We start from the raw sequence: 16,005 nt of genomic DNA, 5'->3' as shown, positions 1-16,005 counted from the left end.
CTGATTCAAACTGAATAACCAGCTTTTGAACTCATCCCAAATCACAAGCAAAAATGAGACATTCAAGGCATTTTTCTGAAGCAATGTAAACAAAGAAACATGCCCCGACTCAGTCAGTCAAACAGTTACAACCTGACTCTTTTAAACTACATCACAGCAGTGCTTAAGGGGAATATACTGTCTAGCACTTCACTTTTGAGTCTGCATTTTCTAGGCAGTTATTGACTCCTTTTTGTTTCTACTGTATTAAAATCAATCTAGAAGGCCTTAGACATGTATGTTTGTCTATTTATGTTGCACATCCTCATTTGAAAAGGGCTTTTTTTTTTGCATTTCCAGACTTGAACTGTTGTTAAGATAGTTTTGGAGGGGTGCTGCTAGCCTAGTGGTTATGTTCCTCTCTCCCATGTACTGAGGGCCTGGGTTCAAATCCAGCCAGGTTCCCTTCCTACATGATATTCCCAATGCTCTCTCTCCAGTTTCTGAATCCATCCACTGTCCTATAAAGATAGCTTTTGAACAAATTTAACAACAGTGAAGTTGTCTTTTTAAAGTGTTCTCTCGCTCAGTCATGATACCAGTAAAAAGAACCTCAATATGATATGTGTACAAATCAAACATAACATGTGTTTTAAATCACTACTTTCATACATATAGCACTGTGCAGGACTTTTTGGACAGAAACTGAGGCTGAAGTATGGCCTTTAATGGCGAGTAAGCCTGCCTGAGGGCACAATCGACCAGGAAGGAGGATTGACACAACCCAGGACGTGCTCTGGATTTCCTTGCATATTAACAAGAAAATAATCTGTTGAAAAATTAACAAAGTCCACAGGTTTACGGCGGAGTAAGGGGTGGATGTGGTGAATGAACATGGCCTAGGGCACCATCGGGGCAGGTAAAAGGGTTGCCAAGAGCTCCTTGTTGTGTGGTGGATGTCCCAAGGGCCTAAAAACTGCCGGTGGTCTTTGGGTATTACCAGGGGTGAAAAGACCCAGGCAAAAGAGATGCCGTTAAGCTTGACTCTGGCCACCATTCCCTCATCTCCAGCCTCTGGATTGTAGCACATCAGGCCCCGTGATGAATCCTTATGGGACTTCTCCATTACACTGAGCTGCTTAGCTGTACTTGGTTTGACTCAACACGGCAGCCTAGTGTCAGGCTTTTTGCGCTTTGAACTTCCTGACAAGGAAGAGTCCTGTGAATTACGACACTTCCTGCATAACACTATCTCTTACAGTGCATTTGTGTTTTAGCCTGATATTTTACACTAGCAAGCAGGGAATTTGTTTGCCACTTCAACTGAACTGTTTGATGATGATGTTTAAAGAGTTGGCCATAGTTTCAATTTCAAAGTTTCTTTTTCTTCTTTTGATAATCTGCCAGGTATTTCAAAGTTTGGTGCAATGGTTGCTACTGAAATGCATCTGTGATGCGTCCCCTAATGATCACGAACTGCTGTGACGTCACCATGGTGTGGGGCAGGGATGCTTGGGACCTGCTGCTGAGCAGGACCATTCTCGGCATGGCATGGTCTAGCTTGGCGCAGCCAAACTGGTGATGAAAAAGGTTATCAACACAGCTTGGTTTGATTCAGCACAGCCAAAAGTCAAAGTGTAATTGCCCCATTAGCACACAACATGCCTAAGGCCTTATCCACATGAAAACGATATATTTCCGTTTTGTTCTGAAAAAGTTTTCCATAAACTCGGGATTGTTTCAGGATATGTCCGTGTAAGCACAGAGCCACTGAAGATGACTGAAAACACTGTAGTATATATGCCAAGCCTGTAAGTGGCGCTGTAAAGCTGCCACAGAAATGCACCAAAAGAGAGAAGAAGATTACGGGAAACTGCCCCAAACTTTCTCCTGGTTGCCCTTCTGGTGGTTCTCTGTGGTCGATCTTAGAACATCTGGTGTATGCTGTTCTCCTTGACCATTTTTTGTTCCCCGTGGTGGTCAAGGAGCATCAGATTTTGCTGTTAAAGCCATAATAGGCTCAATAGCTTCTGCAGCACAAACACAACCCTGTAATCTGCCATTGTTGTTTTGGCTGGGCCTGTGCATTCAGCTTAAGTAGGCTATGTTATGCATGATGTAATCATTTCCAGAAATATGAGGTTGGCTGTCCACGCTAAGACGAAATGGTAAGCATTTGCAGATTTGTTTACTCTGCGACCTGATAACAAAAAGTAGCGTTTATGGCCTTCCAAAACGCCACTTCCATGTGGATGAAATGCCGATACGACAAACTTTTGCATATACTCCTGAATTTGTCTCCGTGTGGACTGGGCCTAAAACTCATGCACATGAGTACTTTACTGCATTGAACTTTGTTTCGATACACAGCACTAGTGTGTTCCAAATCAGGCACTGAACTTAATGGAAGTGATGTAGGCTAAACCGCCTTTTTTTTCCCCTTCCTCTACTTTTTTTTTCTTGAATGGTTTGGTACACTGTATTTTCCCCATTCTTCCCAGTGTGAACGCACTTTACACACTCAACTACTCAAAAATTAAGAATTTAAAACTAAATTATGCCATTTAGAACACACCTCTAGTCTTTAGATTTAAACATTTATTGGTTTAAGTTTGATTTTTGTCACTTTCACTCTTCAAAGTTTTAGTCTAGTTTTTGAAGAAAAAAAAACTTCATCTTTAGTCATCACTTTTGATCAACACCCATGTTTATTTTCCTTATTTATATTCCCTATGATCTTGGTCTTTATTGATTATATTAATACTTAATATTTTACCAAATACTAAGACAGAAATCTTTTTTCCAAGTTTCTCACCAACCCCTGAATTTTCTCTTCTTGAAGTTATACTGAAACACCGTCACCCAAAAGTCATTTTACTGCTCAGACCTTGAATGCATCATAACTTAATATGTCACCTCCATTAGGTAACTGAGAATTATTCTATTGGTTTCACATGGATTTCAACACTAGATAAATATTTTTAACTAATAGGACTTGCTACAAAGTTTGATTGTGTTTACCACACTGCTGCCGCAGCTTTAAGCGAGGATGATAAAGATCATTGTCATGCACTTACAGTCAGTATTATGATTCTCAATGTTACAACCAGCAGCACCCAGAGCTGAGTTTTTTTCACCCAGTCAGATGCAAATACTACCGCTGGCATACACAGAAGTGCTACAGATTTGACCTACCTAACAGCTTGTACTCTCTCCACCTCACTGCTTCACACAGAGAAGCACACAGACACGTGTTACTCCTGCAGTGGAGGTATATTATGGGTTTTGAATGTTGACCGGCTCAGCACTAGCATCTTAAATGAAAACTAAACTTTCTTTTTGACACACTTTTGATAATCAAAGATCCAGCTTGTTTCCTGTCCTCTTCATTGTCAACAAAAATTTAGTCATATTGTAGTCTAAAAAATTAACATTGATTGCACGCAAACTGCTGCAATTTGTCTTAATTGCACATGTACCAAAAATACAAACAGAAACTTTGTGCAATTTAGTTTAGAGTGCAGGAGTTCACTTGAAATTTTCAGATGATTTTTTTTCTTCCCTGACACACCGGACTTGTCAAATGCATGTACTTTTAAAATTTTGAACTTTTTTGTAACAGTTGATTATAAAAGTAAGGAGATTATACTTTTTAAACATGTGGTATCAAAAAGATTTAAAGTAGGCTATGGAACTTTTTCGCTAAATTTATCCCAACACAATCTAGTTGCTGCATAGTGTTAATCTCTCACAGACGTTCATCTGAGACACAGTACATCCCAGAACAGAAATACGGGCTAAACCTTTCAAAATAAAATAGGATTAAACTTAAGTTTATGGTAAGGGTTAAGCTAAGAGCTAGGATACCAAAAAGTTAAAAGTCAAAACCCTGACCTGCAAAACATTTGATAAATCTATGTTAAGCTTGTCCTCCCTGAAAACACTCTTTACACATTCAGTGTGGCTTATGTAGCTCCATTAGCTGCATAAACTATATAGATTACTGAACTCTGCAGTTTATAGAGCTAGGCAGCTAACATAGCTAAAGTTAAGCCCACAAAGCAGCCATGCATTCACATTATCTGCGTAGTTAAGTTAGCTTTAGCAATGTTTGCAAAAGCTAACATAGCGACTTTAGCTTAAGTAGTAACGTTAATAATATAGCTAGCATATCTATGATAGCTTTAGCTATAGCTAATAAAGCTTAAGTGATGCCTCGTTTGTATCTAAAACGGGTTTAGACATTATTTGATCCCAAATTAGACCCCTGATCTCTTTCTCTGTTTTATTTAAGAAATGTTTCCGTATTAGCTTACGATCTGGTTATTTCATAACCTTGCAAAGCAGATGGATACGCCTGTTTCCTTGTTTCTCACTGGCGAATCCATCTTGCAAAGCTCCCGTTTGAACCGTTTGGGTCCAGTTAGAAAGTGACAGGACCAATCAGCATCGAGGGGTAGTACTTCAGGTGCGGTGGAGTCGTGACCTCCGCAGCAACAAGAGGCCGGTGCAATTATGGCAAAAGACATTAGCATGGATGCTGCTAAAGCGCCAGTTTTATCAGAACTTGACGACATTTCTTTGTTAAAAGAAGAACAAAGAACAGCAGTGAGTTGTTTTCTTTAAAAAAAAAACGACAAAAGTCGAGTACTGACATGTTTACAGTTGCCATGATTCGCATTATGCAGCTATAATGGAGTTTACTCCTTCGGTAGGGTTGTAGCTTGCTGGCAGCTACATTGGGTGTTTTGTTGCCCTGATTGGCCCGTAAAGATGTGACAGACAGAACATTCATCCAATCACCCATCCAGTTTTTTTTTTTTCCCAAAGGTCCTGCCCTTTCCCAAACGCTCTGTATGAGTGGTTTTCCAGATGAATGTGTGAAACAAATCCATCTGGCATGCCAGGTTAGTTGTTTCATGAATGGAACTGCCAAACTTGGTTATGAATAAAGCCGAATCGAAAAAAATAATCTCAACCTTTTTGAGATACTTGAGTAGTCTTTGAACAGCGTACACAAAGTCACATCCCTCAAGTCAAATATGCATTCCTTATTCCTTGATTTTAACGCCTGTAGAAGAAACAGCAAGTCATTGACTTTGACCTTGGACTTGCTTGCTTGATTATTTTATCTCATTATTTCCATCATCTGCTCATGCAGTATTAGAATTACATAACCTAAATTGAGCTTTAACCACAAGATGAGGAAATTGGGGCACTAAGGAACTCTTTCTGAATCAGATTAAGCAATGCAATGTCCCTTGACTCTTCTAAAACTTTGTTCTTATCTTGATTTTACCAGCACTAGTCAGAGGATACAAGTTTGTGAAAAAAGCAATTAACCATTTTGTTTTATATACAACTACCACTCCTTGTCATTTCAAGACATTTGTATTAAAAATCAACTTTGAGACATTCTTTATCCTTATTTTGTCACTTACTCATGCAATAATCGTCTAGTCCTGCACTGACAGAGTTAAACTGATCTAAAATCTTACATTTGTACCCTCTAGCCTTCCAAAGACTTTCATTAAATCCCATTTTGTCCTGAAAATAGACTTTACAGGCTTGCATGCTTGCCTGTTTTGTCACACATTTACATAATCATTTGCACATGAAGCAACAGCAGAGTCATGCACTGAAAGTGTTAGGATTTCAGCCACGTGGAAGCAGAAGTTTTTAATCGCCTCGCTCAGGCAGGTTCAAATCTGCAAAATGATTGAACATGAGTGCAGTTTTATTTCCTACAGGCTAAAAGGGGAAGCAATCAAAGCACAAAAGCCCAAGTTTCCTGTGTAGAGGAGACCGGAGTAATACTCGAGGTGACCTCTAGCTCTGCAGGTCTCGTCAGTTGTCAGTGTCACCACATTGCATCACATCATCATCATCAGACGTGATATGCTGTCAGGGTATGTGCTGTTAGTTCGTCTTTGAATAATTACATCACGTCCATGATGTTTGCCAACACTGGCATATCAGTTTGCAGGCCAGTCACCTCCCTGGGGCTAAGGGGTGGGGTAGGGTGGGGGGCTGCGCTGTTAAATAATGTGACAGTAATGCAGTGGATATCAGCCCCACATGGACAATCACTTCAATGCTCTGTCGCCTCAGAGTCAACCATCTTAGCAATCCTGACACCAAGACACTCTATAAATAGCTCCACAGTCAATGCTAATCGAATCCTGTACAGATTCAAATGACTTCATTAGAGGTACAAGAACTGGACAAAGACAGGAAGTGAGTAACATCCAAGAGACTACAAACAGCTCTAATTTGTGGGATATAATGATGCTTAAGACGTACTTATAGCCAAAATGACAGTACTGCAAATCTACTTTCATATATGAAGTTTGTGAGTGTTTTAAAGGTGCAGAAGATTTTTATGCTTGCTCTAATTTATATTTTTCTGAATATTTTCAAGGCAGAAAAGACTCTGCCATTGTAGTGAACAATGATGTGATTAATTTCAATCCTGGCAGAGAAGAAGTGAGCTAAATCTGCAAGCTAAGGAGGAAAATAACAAGAAAATCCTCTTCCAAGTATCCAAACAGTGATTAAAATGTTGGAGTGGTGTTTCAAGGCAGGTGAGCCAGGCACACAAAGACTATTCTCTTCTGCTATATTAAGCATGATAACAGTGCCACACATTCTCCTCTCTGTCACACAAAAACACACTGATGGTTGCTGGTTTTAATTGAAAACACTTGTTTGCATACCAAGATGGCTGAGTGATGATGTAATGACACTGAAGAGGATGGGGCTTTGTGCAAAATGCTTGCAGATTTTTACCATTTTAACAATATGCATGGACTCAGGGGTAAAATAGAGATAATTAAGCGTCCAACATTATGACACTGAGGCACTAGAGACAAAAACAACAGAGTGAGAGCCCATCCCTGGAAGAAGTTCTGATCCAGTCAGAGGCAGTTTCCACAATAGCAACAGTGAATCACTGGTGTTTAAAGGTAAACGCTGACCTACTTGTTGGTGCCTATCAACACATGCAGACACAAGAAGGAGACACAAAGCACACAGAATAGAGGAGTGTGGTTTTATGAGTCCACAAGCATGGAAATATCGCAGGTAATGAGGAGTGGATCGCGGATGCTAGTCTACCGCAGGGCTACTATGGGCGAAACCACGCAGGGGCTCGAGCCCGTGTATACTCACCGTCTTGTGTCTCGTTCCCGCGGCTGCAATTGCTGCAAATGTGCTTGATCTCTTTCCCGATGTGACAGTGGATCGTAAAGGGCATGTTGTTGTTGTGGTGCGGATGCTGGCCGTGCCCTTTCTTGTTGCTCAGAGACATGATTTTGACCAGGCTGAACGCCTTTTTCTTAGGTTTCTCCACCGCCACGGCCGTGTTTTCTCGGCAGCCCGTGGAGAACCAGGTGCCGTGCATGATGGTGGGAGCGGGATCCACGGTGGGGTAACTGGCCGTCTTGAACATTGGTGCGCGGAGGGAAAAAAATGAAGCAAGTGCTCGAAAGCGCGGCGTTACGACGGTGTGATCTTAAATTAAAGGGCCATCAATTGAGTCCTACCTGACCTACTACGGTAGCGTCCATCGAGCCGAAACCAGCCGGATTATCCCCACACCTTTACCTGAGATCCCGATATGTGCGCAATAAAAAAAAGTCCCTGCTGCTGCTACTGCCAGATCCAAGTGAGCTAATAATAAAACGGAGGGTGAGTAGTGAATGGCAGTGAGTACCTCTCCCTCCCAGAGCTGTGGACTGCAGTCGGTTGTAGCTAATCCACGATTAGTGGAGCTGAGCAGTGGTTGCCTGCGATTGGCTGCACGGTGCGCTCCTCTAATAGGCCAGTGTGCATAGACGAAGGAAAAGTTGATCATCTTAATAGGATTCCAATAACTCTAAATTTAAGCAGGTTACATTACATGGCCTCCTTAAATACAGCTGCAACGGTTAAGCTGTAGCCTAGTAAAACCACCAGCCGGAAGTAGACATAGTGGGCTGTTTTTAAAAAAGAAAAGCGAGATTATACAATTGACTTGATTTAAAGGCTACTTGATCAGGAAAATCACCTGAAAAATTCATCCAAAAGAAAAGACCCGTGCAGTGTGGCAATGTTTGAAACAACATGAAACTTAAAGAAACTGCAAGAGTTAAAGCACCTGTGTAGAAATTTTAACTGGTGAAAAAACATGCCAAAAATAATAGAGATGCCCATTTATGATATACAACAGCAAACATCGAGGACCAAACAATATTAGTCCTATAGCAGGTTTAATGTCTGTGACTTCTGCCATGGGGTATGTGTCAGACCAGTGTTAAACAGCAAGCAGCAGAAACAAAATTAAAAAATATAGCCTTTTTCAAAAGGAAAGGGATATTTCTTAAAGGGATATTTCTTCATTTTATAAGTTTAGTTTTATAAGGTGGCCATATAGTGGCTTTAGCCTCCAGTGAATTCACTGAGTGTTTCCCCTTCAAGCAAGAAGCACTTGCAGAAGCAAGGCTATATAGCATAGCAGATGGGTACAGTTTCACTGCACAATTCAGGGAGTTTAAGGTAACAATGAGCCAAAAACCAATGCTGACCCAATTGTACGCTGTATTGAAAATGTTTGAAGTGTTTAATCATTCACCCAGAAAGCCTCTGTGTTTGGCACAAGCATCTGCTAAGATATGCTGAGGCAAAAGAACTCATAGCCGGCAGCCGAAGCTTGCGTTGCAAAAATAGTGCCAAACACAGTGGCATTCTGAGTGAAAGATAAAACACTCCAAAAATTCTCGATGTACCGTACAATTGAGTCAGCATTGTTATCTGGACCGTTTTTACCATAGACCCATTAAATTACACTGTGAAACGATGACCATCTGCTACACTGGAGCCTTCCCTAGTATGACCTGTTTGAAGGGGCAATGCTCTCTGAAACCACTAGAGGCTAATGCCACTACTATTGCCAAGTACTACCTCAAACAACCATACAAGAAATACTGAAAAATCTATTTAAAACAGAATCTTCTTTTTTCTTTTTTCTTTTTTTTTTTTTGGTGTGTTAACTAAATGGATGGGTACACTGACTAAACCACTTGGAAAGAAATGTCAGGTTTCTAAGCCTTAAAAAGTACAAAGGTAAAGATGCCTGAAAATGAAGTAAAAGGAACTAAGACAACTGTAAGGGAATAGTATTTAAATAATTCCAAAAATGGGTTAAAGATGGCCTAAATGGGTTAGAAGTGGAAAAAAACTGCCCAGAAAATTGGTGGTTAAAGAGCGGCAGAAATAGGTTAAAAGAAGCACCAAAAAGATAAAACTGGCAAAAATAGGTTACTACAATGCAAAAAGTGGCAAATTGGGTGAAAAAAAATAGTGAACAGGGGTTGAAAGTGGCAAAAAGGTAAAAATAGAATCAAAAACAGGTTAAAAGTGGCAAAAATGTTACAAAAATAGTGCCATAAAGTAGTGAAAATAGGTTAAACTGTGGCAAAATAGGAAAAAGGTTGCCAAATTGGGTTAAGCATTGCAAAAAACAGGTTGATACACCTTTCAGCTCCAAAATGATGCAACTTTTAGCCAGGATATCAGCACCAGTGCTTCTGATCCAACCGACACGCATTTATTTCATCAGTAAATCACGACTGGGGAGGGCCCAGTCTCTGTATTTTTTTAGGGACCCAGCCAATTCTGCTGGTAGGCGTGCATCAAATAATGAGGTATATTTCCTTTCAGTGATAGAGATGTGTATTTTTAACGTAACTTTGCTTACAAAAGTAAACAAAAGTGTCAAAATAGATTTTGATTATCCAGAGAGTCTTTGGAAAGGGCTCTAAACCCCGACAGCCTAGCCAAAGCCCACACATGTCTTCATATCAAACTATTTATAGTTAGATAGACCCCAATAAACATACTTAAATAAAGTTGTGGATTATCATGTGTTAAAATTACTTGAAATAACTAAGTAAATATTGTATGATTTGTGTCAGAGAGATGGATAATAAATCAGTACTGAGCATAGATGTTCATTTGAACCAGTTTCACCTGGCCATGTTGAAATATTTAGATGTGGTAAGTTGGGACACTCAGAGTTAGAATCTTATTGGCCAAGTATGCTCTCAATGTACAGGAATTTAACAATAAAAACAAAGGAAGTCCATCATATGAGTTTACATTTATGATGGCTCATGAACAAGATGGGTGTTCTGGTAGCTTGTAGTAATTCTAGCCTATAGTTCTCTATGCTATGATAACTGAAAAGAGATACTTCAAAAAATGTTCTTCATTTGCCAAGATTGCTTTAAGTGGGGAAGTGCTTCATGTTAGCCTTTGCCTTGGGCCTCCAAATGACTTGTAGCCCCTGAGTGGCACGTGCAGAAAATGATCTATGTTTTGACACCAAAATCAATCCAGATCTAAACTTCCTTAAAAGAACTAAAAATTTAAATTAACATTTAAAAAATACTGCCAAAGGGCAGAAAAAATGCTACAATGTGAGCAAAGGTGCAGGAGACCCTTGCTTAAACTGAGATGGTGTACTAAAAAAATTAAAGGAGTGTTTTTGGTTACAGGTCACATATTTTACCCCTTTAAGACAAGTTTTTATTGGTCTCAGAGGTCCCCAAACCATGCCTGAGAAGTTTGTTGCAGAAAAAAAACACTTCAGTACTGGATTCTGCATGTCTAAAACCCCTTCTTTTTCAGCCCTGCCCAAAATGAGCTGTTTCTTTGTCTGTGGCTTTACATGTCAATGAGCTGTCTGACTCTGCCCCTTTCTGGAAATGGATGTGTCTCTCCTGATCAGCTGAGAGGAGGATCAGGAGAGGAAGAGGGAACTTTCCTCCAAGCGGGGAGGGCCAACTGCACTTTTAGGCGGTGCTAACTCCCCACATGACATCATGAGGGGAAAATTGGAGAATGGCTTGTTTCAGCACACATTTTCTGAATGGTGCAGAAAGAGGGGAGCGGAGGGAATGGGTTTTTCTGATTCTTGGGGGGACTGTAGACAGACCTGGGGCACATATTTTTTTTTTGTAGAAAAGTCTGAAAAAGTGTCTTTTGCATAATATGTGACCTTTAAAGCTCCTGTGAGGCTTGGCGTATGACATACCCAAGCAAACAAGACCATCAGCATTAAAGCTGACTTTTCCTTTGGATATATTTTTCATGTCTGAACTCTCTGGCAGGGGTAGGTGACCGAAATCACTGCAGGGGTAGGGGTATGAATGACAACATGCTTCCTACCTAAAAAGCTTTTGTTTACATTTGTAAAAAGTCTCAACAGGTGATATGTTTGACAGGTTAAAGAGGACAGAATGGGTGCAGTGATGGTTGAGTGGTTTCAGGCGCGCCGCGCACCATGTAAACAGGCGGCCCGGGTTTGAATGTTCAGGTTTTTTTAATGCTAATATACAGTATTTTTATATCCTGGAGAGTTTGGGGGGAATTCTTTTAGGTACTTTCATGGGAATTTGTGTGCAACTTTTTTGAGGAACTTAAATGGATATTTTTGGGAGAATTCCATTTTAATCACTGATATTTTTTAATACAAATTTATAATAACTAGTGTTTTTCTTTTTGGGGATTAATTAGCAAAATTTCCATGGAATTTTAGGGTAAATTATTTCTTACATTTCTGGGAATTTGATTGGAAATTTTGGGTGAAATTTGCCCTGAAATTTGGGATATTTTGCTTGAAAATGTCAGTAATTTTCAAAGGTAATTCTGAGCAAAATTTTATCTAAATCTTTAGGTGAATTCAGAAAGTTGCACTGAAATGTGTGGGGATTATTCCAGGGAATTTTGGAATATTTTTTGTATGAGATTTTGAAAAAAAAATCTTTTTAAAGATTTTCTTTTGTAATATCTTGGAAATTTTAGGGATTTCTGGGGGATTTCCTCTTATAGAGATTTGTAGATCTTTAGTAATTTTAAAGGAAATTTTCCAAGACCTTCAAAACTTTAAGTAGAAATGAAGTTCATACCTGGCTTCATCAGAAATCACACGTCATTTTTGTGGAAACTACTTCCTGTTCAAAGACAAGGCTTAGGTTTTATGTTCATCAGGTCCTGCTGATTCTAAATAAGTGATAAGAAAACAAAAAAATGGACCCCAAACAAAAGCTCAGATATCAGGAGGTTAATTTGATGAACTAGGTAATGATGAAAACATGCTGCTTTTGGAAGAAATTACATTTAGATCCTCATAATGCCATTTTCTTTTAAGTGAGATCCAAGGTCAGAAGGCTTTTGCAGTGTGGAAACAGCGATCTCATTAAGGTCACGTGTGCAACTAAATATCATAATTTATACAAATGATATCACTGATGCTAAACAGGAAGGAAAAAAAATTATGTTAGAATGGGAAGGACAACTTAGACAAGAGACGACAGACACAGATGCAAAAATAATATTTATCTAATCTGGGCATAAAAACAGACGAGCCTAGAGAATTAGAATCAAAGAAAAGAAACACAGCTAAGGGACCTTAATCAGGGATCACAGAGCTGAATACTTCAAATAAGACAGCTCAGCCTAAAGTGAAATCAAAGCATTAAATATTCTTTCTTTACATCATCAAATCCAAATAGCCGTTTGCCTGATCCCTGCAGAAACTGAGCACATTTTGAGGGTAATTGATAACATTAATAGCCGGTTAATGAGGCGTTAATCATGGAAAAAGATAACAGACCCCAGGGCATTTCCAATCACATGTTTCCTCCCGAGCAGAGGACGGTCGTGGGCTGGGGGTGACTAACTTTGATGTTCCTTCAATGAGCTGCAGCTTATTCCAGTGACATCAAAGCCCTCTCTGAAATGAGGGACAGAAGCACTTGATTTACTCCCACCACGGTGCAATGCAGCAGGCAGGCAGCTGCCCTCATGTTGCCTCTTTTCGGTGCAAAGTTTCCCTCTCTTGCATTCAAGTTTAGGAAACTTGCCAGAACGGGCTATTTTTATGCATGAAAAGTATTATGCAACCTCCTTATTTTACTCCCATCAGTGCACATAATTCTGCCTAAAGACCTTTAATTATCTAAATCAGAAATATTCTGTGTAAAGTCTAGATGCTGCATGGCCTCTTAAGCGTGCTGACTTACATGAAGCCTGCATACATGTTCAACTTGATGCCACATTTGCCTGGCTTTTCTTCTTGATAGTTCTTACAGAATTTAGATAATTAAAGCTAAAAGGCAGGTCATTTGTTGAGTGAAAGGAACAAGAGTTGCATGTGGCAATATAGTTATGTAACTGCCATTACAGACAGTGCTGATCAGTGCACGGTACATCACTTTGCTTAATTTATATGTAAGGGAGGGCTGAACAAGCAATACTTAATTGGGAAAACAATATAGAATCTAAAGCAGGGCTGACAAACCTGTAAGTCTGGATCTATTCATAGGTCATACAGGCATTTCAAGTGGATCTTGAAGTGTTACTAATACACATGAGCTGTGTGGTAGCTCTGTCTCTTAATTTTTCTGCACCTCTTTAGCTTTCAGTATGAGCATATCAAACAGTTGAAAATGTGTTTTATATTTGCATACATTGATCAGGGCACTCCTGTTAATGAAATATATAATATCTATGACCTCAGTGAGGTTTAGCTTATTTTAATAAATTAAATAGCACATTAGTTTTCAGCCTAATAGAAGTGCTTCATTAACAACAAAAGTTCATGAGTGTTAAGTTGTTTTAATTTTTTTTTTTTTTTTTTTTTTTAATTAAAAAAACTTTTTGTAAATTGACCTGCAATGGTCAGTATTATTTTTTGGATGATTTAACTTTTTTGACAAAAATTAAGAAAAAAGATGGAAAAAAGATTTCTGCAAGTATTAGCAATAAATTAAAAAAAAAATATGGAAGATGAAAATAATTGATTGCATAAATATTCACCATCTGTAAAGTGACTGACCTAATCCAACAGAGGTCCAGCATATTGGTGCTAGTAGTCTCACAATTACTGAAAAGGAGATCACCTGAGTGCAGTGAATGTGTCTTAAGTGATTGTGAAGACACCTGTTTTTGGACGGTTAAGTCACTGGTTAATCAGTGTTTCTTGCTACCATTACACCATGAAAACAAAAGAATAGGCAACTCAGAGAAAGGTTATTTAAAAGTATAAGTCAGGGGATGGGTACAAAAAAAAAAAATCCAAGGCAAGTTCAGTTAAACCCATCATCAATTAATGGAAACAATGTGACACGTGTAAATCTGCCTAGATCAGACCGTCCTCACAAACTGAATGAGCGTGCAAGAGGACTAGAGAGAGAGAGGCCACCAAGACACCAATGACTACTCTGAAGGAGTAACAAGCTTCAGCAGCTGAGATGGGAGAGACTCAGGCAACAATTGTTGTCTGGGTTCTTCACCAGTCAAAGCTTTATGGGAGAGTGACAAGAGAAAGACACTGTTAAAGATAACATATTAAATCTCAGCTAGAGTTGGACAAAAGGCATGTGGAAGACTTCATGGTCAGTGTGGTCTGATGAGACCAAAACGGTGCTTTCTGACGATTAGATAAGACACTATTGGTGGACACCAAACACTGCAGATCACCACAAACACACCATCCCCACTGTGAAGCATGGTGGTGGCAGCATCATGCTGTGGGGATGCTTCTCTGCAGGAAGGCTTGTAAATTAAGAGGGTAAAATTGCAGTGTCCAGATGTGAAGCCTGACTGGGACCTATCCATACAGACTCAGTGCTCTGATTGCAGCCAAAGTATTAGCTGCATGTATTTTGTTACCACAAAAACAAAAAAAAAAAAAAACAAAAACAAAAAAAAAACTCCTCACAAGAGTTTTAAGGTCACACCTGGCTAGATACAACTGTCAAACAGCATTCACCTCTGTTAAACCACAGACATTATAAGCTGCCCTACCCTTTCTCACTTCAGAAAATTTATATTTAATCAGATTCAGTCGAATAGCTGCTGTGTTGTTTGTTTTGGAGTCAGGAGTTTTTTTTATGTGAAACTTTGACTAATTCAGCATTAAATCCTTGGCCTTCAAAAAGTCTTCGTTCATGTGGTTGACAACCTACCTGACACGTGTTACAAGCTGTCACAATAAACTTATACTCACACAGTAAGCTCATCCAAAGCTGCTAAGAAGTATCTGCCAATCCTCTGTGACTCACATCTGATGGATGTCAGCTCATAGTGTTGTTGCCATAAGCCTCAGTAAACAGAGATATCAGTTATTTGAAGAAATCCAAAATAAAACATGAAACTGGTGACAGTTTTTGAAAGAGAGCTGAAAATGTTGTTCCTTTAATGTTTGGACTTGTGGTTTAGACTGCTTTCCAAAGATGTGGTGAAGGTTTTTTAGGGCTAAACAATCTTACAATTTCCGACTGAGCAGCCTGTCGCTATAAATCTGCTGTTCTCGTTTTCTCTGTCTCTTCCCATCTGTCATTCTCTCTGCATATTATCTGTCGTTCTTCCTAATACTTACACACACATTTTGACACTATCAGAAAGAGAATTAATTAGATGGTAAAAGTGCAGTGCCTAGCCTTTCCCACTTTTCATATTTTCAGTGGGGGAATTTGACTGATAGTTATGGAATTATAACCTATAGGAGAACGATTCCTTACAAGGTTTTTTTTTCATATGTATCCTAGCTCCACCTTCAGCATTAGGCTCAATCTTCCTCTCGACTGGCACCGATGTAATGTGGCATGGTTACGTAAAGGTCTCAGACAGGAACACTTTAGAGCAGAGAGGATGATGTATTTGCTTTAAAAAAGGCATCGGACACAATCAGATCAAGAAAAATTTCAGAGTGAGACAGAAATGAATTCACTTGTTTTTTTTTTTTTTGTTTTTTTTTAACTGTTGTGAACATCCATACCTTTCCCTTTTGACATTAATAATCAGTGTGTGAATATAATTCAGCTCTGCCACTGAAGCCAACGGAGATGTTCATAGAAAACTGTCACACACTGTCAGGGATTGTGGTAAGATGCTTATGACTAAAGAGTCAGAAGACTGTAAACACATGACTGCTCGCTTTTCATCTCTGTTATAATTCTCCTCTTCACTGCTGTCTGTCTT

The 16,005-nt window shown here is 39.3% G+C and overlaps 1 protein-coding gene across 3 annotated transcripts in view; it reads right to left on the bottom strand.

Annotated features, from left to right (window-relative positions):
- The window catches only part of LOC121519983 (phosphatase and actin regulator 1-like), a 127,965-nt gene that overhangs the window by 51,783 nt on the left and 60,177 nt on the right, over nucleotides 1-16,005 (bottom strand). Inside the window, exon 1 of one of the 3 annotated variants that reach the window (XM_041803144.1) lies at nucleotides 7,694-7,766. The exons of 1 other annotated variant lie outside the window; for it this stretch is intronic. Coding sequence is in view for 1 of the 2 variants with exons in the window: in XM_041803142.1 (XP_041659076.1) it covers nucleotides 7,150-7,429 (280 nt within the window). In the remaining variant the exon portion in view is untranslated. One more of the 3 variants, XM_041803142.1, reaches the window with a different exon arrangement.

Source organism: Cheilinus undulatus, linkage group 13 (assembly GCF_018320785.1).
Source record: "Cheilinus undulatus linkage group 13, ASM1832078v1, whole genome shotgun sequence".
Lineage (NCBI taxonomy): Eukaryota > Metazoa > Chordata > Actinopteri > Labriformes > Labridae > Cheilinus > Cheilinus undulatus.
Note: the sequence above shows the minus strand (reverse complement) of the source record. Positions and strands in the feature narration are given on the sequence as shown.